We start from the raw sequence: 16,972 nt of genomic DNA, 5'->3' as shown, positions 1-16,972 counted from the left end.
GATGCAATTCAATGGTATTGGCCTCTGGGAGCTATCCCAGAGTGCTCCACTGTGACCGCTCTGGACAGCGCTTTCAACTCAGATGCATTGGCCAGGTACACAGCAAAAGCCCTGGGAACTTTTGAATTTCATTTCCTGTTTCGCCAGCGTGGTGAGCTCATCAGCACAGGTGACCATGCAGTCCCAGAATAGCAAAAGAGCTCCAGCATAGACCGAACGGGAGGTACTGGATCTGATTGCTGTCTGGGGAGATGAATTCGTGCTATCAGAACTCCATTCCAAAAGATGAAATGCCAAAATATTTGAAAAAAATCTCCGAGGGCATGATGGACAGAGGCTACCCAGGGACCTGCAGCAGTGCCACGTGAAAATTAAAGAGCTCAGGCAAGCCTACCAAAAAGGCAAACGGCTGCTCCAGGTCAGAGCCCCAGACATGCCGCTTCTATGATGAGCTGCATGCAACTCTAGGGGGGACCTCTACCACTACCCTACCCCTGTCTGTGAACACCTGCAAGGTGGGAGTCTCATGAAACAGGGATGAGAATTTGGGGGACGAGGAATATGAAGATGTGGAGGAGGATGAGGATAGCACACAGCACGCAAGCAGAGAAACCATACTCCCCGACAGCCAGGAACTGTATCACCTTTGAGCCAATACCCTTCCAGCCCTCCCAAGGTGGGCTCACAGACCATGAAGCCGTAGAAGGCACCTCTGGTGAGTGTAGCTTTGTAAATATAATGCATGGTTTAAAAGCAAGCATGTTTAATGATTAATTTGCCCTGAAGACTTGGGATACATTCGCTGCCAGTACAGCCCCTCCTTTTAAATGGCCAACCCAACGGGTGCTTGGTACGGGAAAGGAGGGCGCTGCTGTTTGAAGCCATGTTATGAAGGTTGAAGAAGCTGAAAGGCTGTGGCTTACCATGGCTGCCTGCAAGCCGAATTCTGTTGCCCAGCCCAGAGAGTGTGATCTCTCACACCAAACCGGCAGGCCCTCAATATAAGAGGGCCAAAAGCACATGCGCCATGTAATGTTAACAGTTTGGTTCACTGTGAAACAGTCTACCCTTTGTTCTCTAAAATGTGTCTTTTTAAATACTGCTCTCCCTTTTTTCTTCCCGCAGCTGCAAATGTTTCAACGCTCTCCCATCATCTCCGTCCCAGAGTTTAGTGCAGATAAGAAGGCGAAAAAAATGCACTCACGATGAAATGTTCTCTGAGCTCATGCAGTCCTCCTGCACTGAAAGAGCTCAGCAGAATGTGTATAGGCAAACAATGTCAGAGTCCAGGAAAGCAGAAAATGAACACGAGGACAGTAGAGACGAGATGAGAGGTGGCGGGAGCAAGAAGAGAGGTGTGGGGAGCAAGATGAGACATGGCGGCAGCGTCATGAGAGGAGGAAGGATGTAATGCTGAGCTACTGAGGGATCAAACTGCCCCTGTGTAACTGCCCACCCTCCTCCCCAAGTTCCATAGCCTCCTCACCCAGATGCCCAAGAACCTGGGGGGCGGGGGCGCTCCGGGCACCCAACCACTCCACCCCAGAGGACTGCCCAAGCAACAGAAGCCTGGCATTCAGTAAGTTTTGAAGTGCAGTGTGGCCTTGTCCTTCCCTCCTCCCTTCATCCACCACCCCACCCAGTGCTTCCCTCCTCCCCCACCCCTCCTGGGCTACCTTGGCAGTTATCCCCCTATTCATGTGATGAATTAAAAAAGAATGCATGATTTTGAAACAATAATGACTTCATTGCCTCTGCAAGCAGTGAGTGAAGGGGGGAGGGCAATTGGCTTACAGGGAAGTAGAGTGAACCAAGGGGGCAGGTTTTCATCAAGGAGAAACAAACAGAACTTTCACACCATAGTCTGGCCAGTCATGAAACTGGTTTTCAAAGCTTCTCTGATGCGCAGCGCACCCTCCTGTGCTCTTCTAATCACCCTGGTGTCTGGCTGCACGTAATCAGCAGCCAGGCGATTTGCCTCAACTTCCCACACCACCATAAATGTCTCCCCCTTACTCTCACAGAGATTGTGGAGCACACAGCAAGCAGTAATAACAATGGGAATATTGGTTTCGCTGAGGTCTAACTGAGTCAGTGATGTGCGCCAGCGAGCTTTTAAACATCCAAATGCACATTCTACCACCATTCTGCACTTGCTCAGCCTGTAGTTAAACAGCTCCTTACTACTGTCCAGGCTGCCTGTGTATGGCTTCATGAGCCATGGCATTAAGGGGTAGGCTGGGTCCCCGAGGATAACTATAGGCATTTCAGCGTCCCCAACAGTTATTTTCTGGTCTGGGAAGTAAGTCCCTTCCTGCAGCTGTTCAAACAGACCAGAATTCCTGAAGATGCAAGCGTCATGTACCTTTTCTGGCCAACTCACGTTGATGTCGGTGAAATGTCCCTTGTGATCTACCAGTGCTTGCAGCACCATTGAAAAGTACCCCTTGCGGTTTATGTACTGGCTGCCAAGGTGGTCCGGTCCCAAGATAGGGATATGCGTTCCGTCTATTGCCCCACCACAGTTAGGGAATCCCAACTGTGTTGGGAATCCCAAAGCCATTCACTATGACCTGCACATTTCCCAGAGTCACTACCCTTGATAGCAGCAGCTCAGTGATTGCGTTGGCTGCTTAGATCACAACAGCCCCCACAGTACATTTACCCACTCCAAATTGATTCCCGACTGACCAGTAGCTGTCTGGTATTGCAGGCTTCCAAAGGGCTATCACCACTCACTGCTCAACTGTGAGAGCTGCTCTCATTTTGGTATTCTTGCGCTTCAGGGCAGGGGAAAGCAAGTCACAAAGTTCCATGAAAGTGCCCTTATTTTTGCAAAAGTTTCGCAGCCACTGGGATCCATCCCAGACGTGCAACACTATGCAGTCCCACCAGTCTATGCTTGTTTCCCGGGCCCAAAGTCGGCGTTCCACGGCACGAACCTGCCCCATTACCACCATGATGTCCAAATTGCCAGGGCCCGTGCTTTGAGAGAAGTCTGTGTCCATGTCCTCATCACTATCGTGATCGCGCTGTCGTCACCTCCTCGCCTGCTTTTGCAGATTCTGGTTCTGAACATACTGCAGGATAATGCGTGAGATGTTTACAATGCTCACAGCAGCAGCGGTGAGCTGAGCAGGCTCCATGCTTGCCGTGGTATGGTGTCTGCAGGAGAGCAGAGTTGCAGCAGAAGTGGTGGATGACGACAGATGCCACGAGAATAGATATTTACACCGAACGACGAGAGGACCTGTGAGGTGGATTCATGGCATCAGGAGAGCAAGAGAGCAGAATTGCAGCGGAATCGGTGGAGGATGACGATTAGCACTGCGCACATTTCCCAAGGAAGAATACACATTCCCAGGAGCCCATGACAGACAACATGGAGAAATTTGCTATCGAGACATGAGCCGGAGAGCAGAGTTACACTGGAAGCGGTGGATGATGATGGGATGGCATGAGAATAGATATTTATAAAAAACGATGAGAGGACCTGTGAGGTGGATTCATGGCACCAGGAGAGCAGAGTTGCAGCGGAAGCGGTGGTTGGATTATGACGGTTAGCAGTCCGCTGAAAGCAGTATGGTGTCTGCACGGAAAAAAGGCACAAAATGATTGTCTGCCTTTGCATTTACGGAGGGAGGGGCGACTGACGACATATCCAAAACCACCCACGAAAACCCAGAATTCCAATACGGGAACAGTGGGATAGCTACCCACAATGCAGTGCTCTGAAAGTCGATACTAGCCGTGGTACTGTGGACGCACTCCACCGACTTAATGCACTTAGTGGGGACACACAAAATCGACTGTATAAAATCGCTTCCTAAAAATCAACTTCTATAAATTGAACCTAATTTCTTAGGGTAGACATACCCTCAGAGAGTTGTCACATTTGATCAGACAGATAGATATTTGCATACACAGATTGACTGGCTGAGCATCTAACCTCTCAATTACTGCTTGCTGTTTTGGATTCTGTGCCCAGAAACAGGGTCCATTCCTGAAGTTCTCACTCTAGGCCAAAACCTGCCCATAGCACAAAAGCCAGGTCTCTCCTGAGGGGTCAGGTTGAGATCTAGCTTCTCATGCTCCAGGCTACAGAGAACTAGCGGAGCTGCTCCCCTCTGGGCACATCCATTCTCTGGCCCACACTGTTGCATGGAGAGAGTCTCAGAGGGAGGCAGAATTTTCCCCCATGCAGCCTTCTTGCACCTGGAACTGCCTTATGGAGTGGAATGCTGTGAGTGGTTCTGCTTTCTGTTGATTGTACAATTTACCTCTATGGGTCCCATTCATTTGAAGTCAGTGAAAAATGTTTCGTTGAGTTCAGTGGGCTTTGCATCAGACCCTATATACTTACTTGGGCAAAACTTCTGTTGATGTCTGGAATGCAGGCTTTGGCACACAATTTACATGGGTAAAATTGACTATTCTGTTTATTTAAGTTTGTGTGTGCTTGTGGATATCTAACCTTTCTATGTGGTAGTGTAGGTGTGAGTGGACTTTACGGACATGTAAGCAGGTCAGGGTCCTGCCTTGCTGAACTTGCAATATGCAGCAAAGGCCAGCCACAGTGAAGGGCTGCAGCTCAATGCTTTCACTCCCTCCCCTCCACACTTTTTTCTGTTTGTCCTTTGGGGGTGGGACATTTAAACCTTGCCTATTTTCTATGTGTCTGACTGAGTTTTGGTCACCCTGGCCTATGCCCAGATCTTGAGCTGCTATTTTTGTCCTGTGTACACGGCTTTCATTACCAGCAACCCGTGAGTGATATTAAACTATTGTGGTATGAACTTTGAAGGTCCTCTCTGGTCTTAGGATGCTGAAGAGCCTTCCCACTCGTGGCTTCTAATTGTATAGATTCAGGTCCAAATTTTGCTCTTAAGTTACACTTCCGTTGGAGTCAACGAACTGGCATGAGCATAATTGAGAGCAAGATAACTTTATGAAAGAAGGCAAATGAACAAACAGTTCTTAAACAGATGCTGAAAACTAAAAATGAAGTTAATAGCATTTAAACCCTGAGATCTACAAGGGAAATATCTTGCATCAGTTACTGCCTATACACCAACATGATGTTGATTTTCTGTTCCCAAATGATACACGCTGAGCCTCGGACTCCACTAACTTGGTGTAAATCAGGTGTTAATCTGCTGAAGCCAATGGGAATCACACTGGAGTAAAAGTGGTGAGGGAGGGGCCAGGCCCATAATGTGAGTTGTGATATATACACTGTTGATCCTCATATACAGAAGAAATACCATCAAGTGAGTATTGATTAGTTGTGAGGTCACTACAATTTGAATATTCAATTATCAAAGACTACAGTGTCAAAATCTTGTGAAATAGTTCGACCACTAAATCAAAAAGTCTCACTAAGAAACAAGCCAATGGGAAACATCCTGTGCATAGCGAATTTGGTATTGCATTTTCTAATGCGTTGTTCTGGGATTCTGTGACCTATAACTGCTGTTCATACTGTCACTTTTTGTGACTGCTACTTTTATAAGGGGTAGCTAATGAATATTAGAAGATAGAATCTACAAACAGCTCATCTGTGTCTCAACCCATTTAACTAAGCTGCTGTTTGGCTAGAAGCAGGGGCGGCTCTACAAAGTAGGCTGCCCCCCGCAGCAGCGCGCGCGCTGCCGCCCCCCCCCCAGTCCCGGAGGGGTCCTCTTCCCGGCTCTCCGGCTCTGGGGGAGGGGGCGCTTTGGTCTCGCTGGCTCGCCGCATGCCCGGCAGCAGGTCCACCGGAGGGCGGGACGAGCGCTGACCTGCCCGCGGCGCCCTGCGGAGCTCAGCCGGGAAGGCGGGACGACGGCGGCGGTCATGCCTGCCCGCAGCTGCTCGTCCGGCGCGCGGGGCCCGCCGGCCCGGCCCCCGCATGCCGCGGAGCGCCACCCAGCCCCATGGCGCCAGCCCAGCAGGATGCGCCGCCCCCGCTGCCCCCTAGAGCCCCCCCGCGCCTGGCTAGAAGGAAGGTGAAGTTTGCTGCCCAATACAGGACATTATTGGAGTACTTCATGGACATTTATAGGTGGCAGATTTCCATGTCTCAGCCTGAAAAATCTGTTGCTGTTTTTTTAACAGTGAGAAAATTAATTCCTTATGTAAGTTCGGATCTCTTTCTATGAAGTTTTGAATGCCACAACGATGGTGTCATAGTCCAGAGTGATTAGAAATGACTTGGCAGTTCTTTCTGCTGGCTGAGTCCCTGCTGGAAGTCAGCTGCCCACTTTCATTTTGTCTGATCTCTTGCAATGACTGGTGCTGGAACTCCTTATTTAAAGTGCTGGTGCTCAGCACTGGCATCATTCCAACACTGGTCTTTCACTTTGTGCATCTTGAGAGAAATGCACTCACTATTTCCATCTCTACTTTATTCCTCCCTTATAGGAAATTCATGACTTGAAAATGACTTTCCGTGGGATTGCTGATTTTCAAATACCTGTTTTGGTTTTATTTGTTTGTTGCACATTCCATCAGATTATCTGTGTGTGACTGAAAAGAGATGGACAAAAATCTAACTATTTTGCTCACTACATAGCATCAGCATTCAGTTAAGGCAATGAAACAGGGTAGATTAACTTTTATAATTTCATAATGGCATGTTTGATCATAAGCTTCTACTGGTGTCGCTGTTATAATTTTCTAAACTTAAGTTGTTTTCAGTTTACAAAGACTGCAGCTGAGTTATGATTTTTACATATCTGTGCTGCTTCCCAGATTCCACTTCTGAAGGGCACAAACTGTAAGAGGAAAACCAGATCTGTTAAGAAACTTGTGGCTGTCAGAGGGCATCAGTTAGTTTTGGATCAGTGAAGTTTATGTATGTGTGTGTTGGCAGCATGGCAGAAGTGTATTTTAAGATAAATATTATTTATTAAGGTCAGTTTAAGGGATTTTGTAAAATTGCTACCTCAATCCATGCTTTCCTGGATCAACGAAAGATTGTGCAAATTGTACTTTAGTGATAACAAATTGTATATGTTTTCAGGTGGCTTAGCAGTGCCTAGATCCTCTCCATTCATTTTTAAAAAAAACCTAGCTACTAGTTACCCTCATGGTGTGTTATGTTTATGGAACGTTTATAACCATATTTAATTAGCAATCTGCTCCACAATGTCTATAGTTAGACCTTGGAACTCTTTCTGCATGCCCTTGTGAAAGGAGGAAGAATCACAGTGATGTGTTTAGTCTCAGAGAGAGAAAAATGCAGGTTGTGCTGATCTTGTGAAGCTTGGGTGACTAGGATGGAACTGTTATGGTTGAAGCCTTGAAACTAGGTGAGATTCCTTCGCCACTCTCCAAAAAACAAACAAACAAACAAAAATCCTTAATATATTATATTAATGGAACAAGCTCAATAGAGGATGGAATTTTCCAGAACACCCTGGTGACAAAGGAGCAGAAGTCCTATTGACTTTCAGTGGTATGTGAGCTCCCCAGTCACTTAGGCACTTGGGAAAATTCCATCCGTAATCCAGTAGGAAATATCCTCTGGCTCCGGTAATATATGTTGTTTGCTTGTTTTAATTCACCACACTGTTGCTGTCCTATGTCTGAGACACCTCAAACATAACTTTAGAAGGCCTCTTTGGAAACCTCATGACCTTTTAAAGGAAAGAAACAGTCTGACATGATGAAATACAAAGTATTTGAATGAACTTTTGGGCAGGTCATGTGAAAAGTCTGCTCAGTTTCACTAATGAATGACCCTCTGACTCAATATGCCACAATTTCACACAGTACAATTCACTTCCAGAGTGCCTTATTGAATATAAACGGTTTCTGTACATACACAATTTAAAAACTATCTTTTGGTGTTGAAATATTATTTTATTTACTTATTTATAAATATGCCTCCAGAAAGGTTCTGTGTATGTGCATGGTACAAGCTATTATACAATAAATTCCAAATAAAATGAACTCCTCCAGTCACAACCTCCTCTCAGCCCCCACTCACCAACTAGGGAAGGGCTGGAATTCACAAGTAAGCTTTGCATGGGAATCCTAAAAATCCCTGGGCTTACATTCTGTCTGACCAACAGGGAAGCAAATTCCAGAGAGGAAGGTCCCTCCCTTGAGAACATCCTGCAAAAATATATTCTCTGTGATGTGTTGGATCAGTTCTACAAAGGACACAAACAGTTTTGTTAGTTAACATTTTTGAAGAAGTTTAAAATCACAAACATAGAAGCAAATACAGCTCCAAATCCTGCCCTTACAGATTCTGCATCCTCAGTGATCGGGCTTTTGTTTGTGTGTAAATGATGGTACAATTTGACCTATAGAGTAAGGGATCCAAAAAGCCCCATAGAATATGTATAATATAATCATTATCATCTCCTTTTTGCAATGTCAAGGGTGAGTAGAGCTAAGGTTATGAGCAGCTTCCATCCACATCTGTTTTAAGTTGCCATTTGAGTCTGTTGGGGATTGTCTGGGTGGTTATACCATATACCACTTGTCCTTGAATGTCCATGGCCTCTTTCAACATCCACTCTTCCATAGAGAAGAATTTTAGGCAGTTGGTCTGGGGCATTCTAGCAACATGGCCAAACCATTGTAGTTTGTGCCATTTGATGTTTGTAGTTGTTTTTCATTGTTGCCGTCATAATTGATGTCCTCAAGAACAGCCTGGTCAACTCAACTATTCACATTCAATAGCTCATGAAAATATTCTTTCCACATTTTAAGTTTTTGACCTTTTATCTACTATATAGTTCCACTGAGCATCACTTAGCTGACTTGTTACGGGTGTTAACTTTGATAGTAATCTAACTCTCTGAAAAAGCCATCTTGAATTACTTTTTTGAAAGTGTTTTTCAAGCTCTTCACCTCTCAAGTCAGTTTTTCTTCACCTTTTTGACCATTCATTCTAGTTCCTTGTTGAGATGTCTGTATTTGTTATTCTGCTCAGTGCTATGTTCAGATTTCAGATGTTCTTGATATGCTTCATTTTTTCTTCTTCATATATTGTCATCCAGATTTTGCTTTTTGGATATGGGCTCATCCCTAAAATCTCCCCACTCATGGCCTAGAGTTGTTCTACTCTTGTGTCCTCTAGATCTAAGAGAGGGGCAAAGCAACCATTGATGGTATTTTGAATGTTCCCCATAGTGTCTGTGTTTTGCATAGGGTGAGTGGATTTCCTGCTAGCAGATTCTGCTGGCAGATCAAACACTGGCTTGGCCAACACTGTGGTACCTTAATAGGGAATGGGGATCCGACCCTGCCACAAATCCAAGGTCCCATTCCAACCATCTTGTGGCACTTCTTATATACTATGAAAAAAGAATAAAACAGATTAAACTTTTAAAAGAGACAGTGAATCACATGAAGGAAGTAGTCCACTGGACAGCTGATCCATAAGTAGATAATAAATAAAGAATGATTGCTCAAGAATCTTAAGGCCTCTGACACACAATGCAAATGGTCAAGAACTCCTTAAAAACTTCCAAAAAGAGACTGAAAAATCTAGTATTTGTACAAGCATGGATGTGGCAGCTACAAAAGCAGAGAAGATTTGCTGCTTGGCTTACCCCTGCATTTGGATTGAGTCTGTACTAACTTAGTTGCCCTTGGCTGTAAAATCAAAAGGCAGTTCCGTACCACAGATAATGGCAACATGTAAGGAAACAAAGCACGATATGTCAATGTGGAAACCTCAGAGACCACATTATTTTCCTAGCCATGCTTTTTCTAATATTTGGGGGAAAGGTAAAAGCTTCACTATTTTGATTATAGAAGGCTTAAATTTTCAGCTGGATGGCCATAAATATCTGGACTGGTACTGAATGTGAGAAAGACAGACCATTTCTCTCTATTTTGATCATTAAGACCCTTGGAATGTGAAGCAAAATTTAATCCTGCTTTTCTTACTTTGTGTTCTATTTGTTTTAAGAAATTGAAATTAAGGCAGTATTTTGAGATGACTGCAAAATATATAGCACTGTGCTCCAGTCAGCAGCCTTAATGTCAGGGACCATAATGTTGTTTGAAAAAAATCCATAAATAATTCAAGCTTGTATCTCTTCCTCCCAAAACAATTATCAAACTACAACAGAAATGTCTGGTTTTAGCATTATTTTTTAGCCTCATGGTGGACTTGCTAGTGATATCCAGTTCTAGATGGTGTGACATCCAGAGCACTTGTTAATATTTTCCAGTAAAGTGGAGAGTGGGGAGTGGTATCCTCTCATTGTTAATACTAGGGAGACTTCTCAAGCAAGAATGTGCTGCAGATTTTTTACATCATTCTGTACATGCTACTTGTACTGTAAGGTACAAACAAAATTCATATGCCCAAAGGGACAATGTTTTGTCATATTTCACTCTTTGCTTTCCTTGCAATTAATAGTGGAATGAAGTCATAGTTATGCCTGGAATCTACAAAAAGCAAAGGCTAGCACTGATGTCATTGCTTCCATATGAGCCAACATCATGATGTTTTTTCAGAGCAGGTGATGAGAATCAGGCTCCTTGGGTTCTGTTTTCTGTTCTGTTATATGGGCCATTCTCTCTCTCCTCTTCTCTCTCTGGTCATTACCTGTGTAAAAAATGAATGAAAAAAATCACTTTGCATAATAAATGGCACAAGGGTGGGGGCAATGGAGAATTAGGGCTTGTTGTTTGGAAAAGGAAATAAAATATTTATAATTTTATAAAGAAAAAGGGAGAACTTCCCAAGCGGAGGAGGAGAGGTGGTTTATCCTACTATATTAACCTGTGGACTCCTTTGCAACTCATGTTCTCTTCTTCTCAATCCAGAGATGGAGCAATTGAGAATGGGAGGGGCACTGCTAGAACCTATCCATATCACAACTGGGCATATACTATTGGCCTGAACTGGAAGCTGCTGTACTTGTTGAGGTGGCAAAATACAGGCCACTGGAGCAAATTGGGGTCCAGGTCCCTGAGAGATCCATGGAGACTTGAGGGATGACAAGATCTGAAAAGTGCCTGCATTCTCACTGACACTGGTGTTAGCATGTGTAAGCCTGCAGGCTGTCTCACCGGCCCATGCACCAAAGAACACACTCCCACCACACAATTCCAGTGCTCTTCTTCATGGTGTTCCTTTTATTTCCTCAAAATAAAACTTATTTAAACAAGTTCAACATCTCAGTCAAGTCCTTTTGCCCTGATCTGGGGTCTTCTGCAGGAGCCTATCTACTCCCCGCAGATTTTGCAGTCCTTAGGCCATCTGCCTAGGAGTCAAGGTGAGCCTTTCCTCTAGCCTGCTGCTTGCCAGATTACACTCCACCAGCCATCTACCTGGGAGTCACAGAACTGAGTTCTATCCCCTGATCCCAAGCCTCCTGTAGGAGCCTTCCTTCTTCCTGCAGTTCTCACCAGCAGCTGGCTCTTAAGAAGACTAGTTGATCTTCAAGCTGTCACCCGAGCCTTAGCATCACAGCATCAGCGGATTCCTTTAAAGGGCTACCTCACCCTGTGACAGCATGTGGGATGGGAGAGAAGAAGCAGTGTCTTAAAAATATTAGAAATGGGATCCTCAGTGCTAAGAGATCTGAGGGTCTGTATCATGGCGCAGTCTATGAGAGGCCTTTAATACAGTATAAACATGTGTTTGTGTTTCTGTATCTACTGAAGGTGCACTCAAAGCAAAGCTTGTAACAGTGTCTGAGCTCTTGTACATGAGTGATTTTGGGTTGCATTGTTTTGCACGTTGTAAGCTGGCTAGGACATAAGAGAAATGGTGTAATTTGAGTGGTATGCACATATGCCTTTTATAAGTAATTTTGGCTGTAAAAGCTTTACTTCATTAGATTTATTCACTGTGAAATGGAAATGCTACATAACTTTTAATAATCTATTTGTATTTGCTCTACATACAATAACTGTTTTGTTTAATTTAAATTAAATGCATAATTATGTGGGTTTAACATGCACTCAGTTAAAATAATTATACAAGGTTTTTGAGTATTGTAATCTCTAATCCTGAGTTTAAAACTTTAAAAATCACCCATCCGTTTGTGTAAAGATGCTGAACCTGCTACACAATATCTCACTGGTTTTTTTTTCTTCTTTTGCCATTCTAGGATTTCAGCATCATGTTTACGCATCACATTGTAACAGTCACTTTGATATCCTTTTCATATGTAACCAATTTGACACGAGTGGGAGCCCTGACCTTGTGTCTTCATGATTCAGCTGACATTTTGCTGGAGGTGAGATTGTTCATGTGCCATCAGGATCTATCCTGTACAAAAAGTCAATCAACCCTACTAATTGTACTGGGTATGCTATGTTCTGTTAGCTAGCAGACAGAAGGGTACAATCCTACCTGTGTTGCCTGCACAAAAAAGTATTTTCCTAAAACAGAAGCTATTCTAAATAAAAACAATGATTATCATTAGCATACCTCTTTCATAAAATAATATATTTTTTTTCTTGCTGAAAGTATAATGTACATTTTAAAAAAATCACACACTATATGTTTTTTGTGCCTTAAAGCTGGCTTATCTAGCCACTGGGAGATTGCCCCAGTGTAGAGGAATCCTGAGGTGGCATAGAGCTGTTGTAGCAGATCCTATGCCTCCCCTTCCTTCCAGCCATCAGTGTTAAGGGTGCGGTCAGGGAAAACAATGCATTTTGAGAATTCCCTGAGATAATCTCCAGCTGCTGTAATGGTCCCTTAGGCTATGTCTACACAGCAATGTAAGCCTAGGATTGGTGGGACTCGAGTCAGCTGGCCCGTGTCAGGAAACTCTTGGCTTGAGCATCTACATTAGTTTTTAACACACACACCCCTCCCCCAGTGTTGACACTTGGGCCCTAGGAATATGTTGCACTGTGGGAAAACTCTACTACCCACCCTGTTTCCTAACTGTGGTGAAGGTATTGATGGGACTCGGGAGCCCATAAGGAGCACACGAGTACATACAGCATAATTAGCTGCGTTAGTGGCCATCGCAGTAGAATGGCTGCAGTTTGAGAAGGCTTTATATTGAACTGCCATCTAAGCTGAGAATTGGGCTCTCCAGCTCTAGGCTGAGTCACAGTGGCAGGAAAATGCCACGTACACCTGTTCTGAGGGTAATTAGGACATCAGACTCCAGGGCCATCAAACTATTAAAATGGAACTTTGCGATTCTTAATTTTTAAACTGGGATGTTCAATGCCGGTGGTTTTGGTTGGCTGTTTTTTTATTTATATTTGTCTGTTTTATTTTGAAGTTTGACATAAAACATAGGTTTCAGAGGACACACACACACACAGAGCCTGGCTGCTCCCCGCTGTGGCAGAGTGAACTGCAATCCCAGGGCTTGGGATGCAGTGTGCTCCAGCATCCCCTGGGGATCCCTTATCTTTGCCCCCACTGCACCCCAGGAGGCAGAGATAAGGGATCCCTGGGAGGCTGTGAGAAAGTTTTGGGGCTGGCTTCCACTCACTGCCCTCACAGTGCACGCTGCCCGGGCACCCCTGCACACGCAGCCCCAGGAAGGGCAGGAGGGCCTGGGAGTAAGTGCCACCCTGCAGGGAGGGGAAGTGGCCAAGCCCTCAGCTCGGCACAGCTTGGGGAGGGATGACTCCCAACATCCTGGGAACTTCCTCCCACCTGTCAGCTTTGCTCCCTGTTCTGGGCTAGCTCTGCACAGCAGTGAGGAGGAGCCAGAGCAGGAAGTGGGAGTGTGCTCAGCCAGGCAATAATGGAGCTTCTGGCTGCCTGCAGCGCTGCTCCTCTGCCACCAGGAACTCTGGGCTGCATCCGGAGGACTTCTGGTGCCCGAGTCAAGCCAGGGCCACATGTACACAGGAAAGTAATAGGGCTCGAACCCTACGTCCCAGCTTAACATGGGCTCAAACCCTCTAGATCTGCAGGGTCCTGGCGCTTTGTGTCTGAGCCCTAGGTTAGCACATCTGCAGTGTGGATGAAATGGGGGGTTGGCTTGAGCCCGGGCTCAGACCCGGACTTAAATTGCTGTGTAGACAGACCCTTAGAGCTGTGGGCAACCACTGTGAATGTCGGCTCTCAGGCTGCTCTAATTTATGCCAGGATTTGGACCTGCATCAGTATGCACTGTGGGTGAGAAGATCACAAAAGAGGTTTAAAGCCACCTTTGAACCCACACTCATGAGGTGCCTGGGTTGCAAGTCAGGATCAAAGCCTTAGCATTTATTTATCTAAAATGATATTTTATAACAGGATAGTTGCAACTGCTTTTATAAAACAAGACTGTCTTGACCTCCACACTGTGAGCCAGATTCTCCACTGCCTAACACCTTGTGAAGTTATCTATACCTGTGTGAGGTGAGTACAAAGTGGGTCTAAACTGCTGGTTTTGGTTTGGTAGTGTTGTTAATTTATTTTGTATCAGTGTACTGGACTACACAAGGTGAAAGGCAGTGGAGAATCCAGCCGTGTAAGTTAGAAATGTTTATGGATCACCATGAATTCACCAGCACTGATTCCACTTCTCTTACCCTTACCACAAAAAGCCACTTTTGAAAGGGCTTGTTTGTTTCAGAGCCACCAAGGCTCTGGGCAGCATACAATCTATTGGAGATCACCCAAAGACTTGAAAGGTAGATTTAAAAAATATCTATATACTATACTGTTCAACTGATAAAAACTATAACCTAAAGGGAAACAGAGGTGGTTTTTTTTGTTTGTTTGGGATTTTTGTTTGTTTGTTTGCTTGATTGTATATTTCAGTCACTACTAATCTTTCTAAGACAATTAAATAGAATTTGCTGATATCCTGGCATGACAGACACAAGAAGTTCAGCAAAAATGCTGGGGTTTGTTTATTTGTTTCTTTGAACCGCTATTATTTAATGAAAATAATAAATAAAAGCCAACCTAAAATATGAGGGAAGAGAACCATTCTTAACACCAGAAAAGCATTTGTCACAAGTGTCAGTATGACTGAGTTGGTATCGTTCTTTCTTCTACACCTGAAGGTCATTATTCCAATTCCTTACCAGTGAACTTGAACTGATAATGGCTGCTGACTACAAAGCAGTACTAAGGGAAAGTAAATCTCACCAGAGGAAAAGTTGGTATACGGTTTTGCCTTGTTGGGTCAGCAAAGCATTTGCTATTTTCACCTCTGATATTATGTAGAAATGAAAAGCAGTTTCCACAGGCTGTTTTGCCACAACATTTTATTTTGGTTGCAAAAACTGCTAGCTTCCTGTTAGGGACAAATTCATAATAGTGTATGCCCGAAAGAAAAATTTGTCTGAGTGTGGAAGAGTTTTTGACACTTTCACTGCAAAATGCTGTTCACATAGGTGGACATGTGGACATTTCAAGCCAGATTTTCAAAGGTACTTAGGCATCTAGTGGGATTTTCAGAAGTGCCTGAACACATTAGGTGCCTAACTTGATTTCATTAGGAGTTAGGCATCTAACTTGCCAGTGGAAGGTAGGTTGCCTAACCTGTTTAAGTGCTTTTGAAAATCCTACTAGGCATCTATCTGCATTTTTAAGTACTTAAATACCTTTGAAAATATGCCCTTGCTTTGCTCAAATTCATGAATATTGTACCATGAAACTTTCCATTTTGGGACACATTTCAAAGTTGTTAGTTTTATACTGCTCTACATAGATGGTATCATCCTTTAGGTGACATGTTAAACTGTACCCTTTTCTGTCAAATTCTGGTTGCCCTGTAAGAGGAAGTACAGTTACCAGGACACCTTTCAAAGAGAATAGGGGATACACTCTGTGTCCAGGCCAAACAGTTTCTTCTGTTATTATAATATCCACAGGCTGGGTGAGAACTACTGCTGAGTGAAGTGTCTCATGTGTCTCATGCCTATAGCAACTACACTGATGGTATATAATTTTGGATCATAAAAAGCTCTGTGATAACTCGTAATTATATTTTGAACTTTTAAAGCAAGGGCCTCAGGAGTTCTATGACTCAGAGAGGCCTCATAACTGTGCTATGGAATTGTCACCCTGGCCACTGAATTGTGCTGCAGAATCCAAGTCTAAAACAATGGGTATGGCTACACTTACAGCTGTACAGCGCTGGGAGTTGCAGCTGTCTTTGTACAGCTGTGTAGGGAAAGCGCTGGTATGTGGCCACACACACACCAGCTACACAGTGCAGCCACATTTGCAGCATTGCATTGCAGCTTGGGAGGGGTGCATTGCATGGGCATCCCAGCCAGCTAGTGGCAGCAGGCAGCAACGTTTTTTTTGGGGGGGGGGGGTGGTGTGTGGAGACAGGGAGAGAGAGAGAGAAGAGATTTTGGATGTGTGTCGTGTGTGTGTGCTCCCTGCCTTGCCTTGCAAAGCCTTGCAAATGTCAGCTCCTGCCTCTGCAAAATCTGATCCTCTCCATTCCTCCCTCACCTCACTCACTTGCAACTGCAAGCTGCAGCAGAGCTGCAGAGCTGCTCCAACCTCCTCCCCCCTCCTCCTCCCCTCCCCCGCTGTTTCAAACAAAACACAGCTGTAGACATTCTGCCTCCTGCCTGCCTCATTCACAGCAGTTTTTTTTTTTTTTTTTTTTTTTTTTAAGCAGCCCCCAGCAAAACAAAACAAGACAAAACAAAACAAAAAAGAGAAAAAAAACAAAACAAAAAGAGTTAGTTAAAAAAAAATCTGGGGATAATACATACCATGTGGCCATGTGTGTGGCGTGCGTGGTGTCACCACAGCATCAGCAGCGCTGCATCACCAGCCACAGCAAGCAGACCAGCCCAAGCAGCAGGGAGCAGAGCCAGCGCTGCAGCCAGAGAGTTGCAGCCTGTTGCAGTTGTTGTGTGTGTGTGGAGCTAGTTGCAGCGCTGTAAGCAGCCTCCACACCAGCCAACTCTCCCTCCCAATAGCTCTGAGAAGTGTGAACTGCCCCACTCATCTCAGTGGGTTGTTAGGTCTGAAGACTAAAGATTACAGTTTAAATGTCAGAATATTAACTGTCAATCATTTTAGCAGAAACATCTAGCAAATGTCTTTATCTCATGATCCCAAATTGTCTCT

General features: G+C 44.5%; 1 protein-coding gene across 1 annotated transcript in view; it reads left to right on the top strand.

Annotated features, from left to right (window-relative positions):
* CERS6 (ceramide synthase 6) overlaps nucleotides 1-16,972 on the top strand; it is a 210,566-nt gene that overhangs the window by 165,085 nt on the left and 28,509 nt on the right. Inside the window, exon 7 of the mRNA XM_039494876.1 lies at nucleotides 12,072-12,200. Within this exon, the coding sequence (XP_039350810.1) occupies nucleotides 12,072-12,200 (129 nt within the window). The remainder of the gene's footprint in view (nucleotides 1-12,071; nucleotides 12,201-16,972) is intronic.

Source organism: Mauremys reevesii, linkage group 11, assembly GCF_016161935.1.
Source record: "Mauremys reevesii isolate NIE-2019 linkage group 11, ASM1616193v1, whole genome shotgun sequence".
In the NCBI taxonomy this organism is placed as follows: domain Eukaryota; kingdom Metazoa; phylum Chordata; order Testudines; family Geoemydidae; genus Mauremys; species Mauremys reevesii.
Note: the sequence above shows the minus strand (reverse complement) of the source record. Positions and strands in the feature narration are given on the sequence as shown.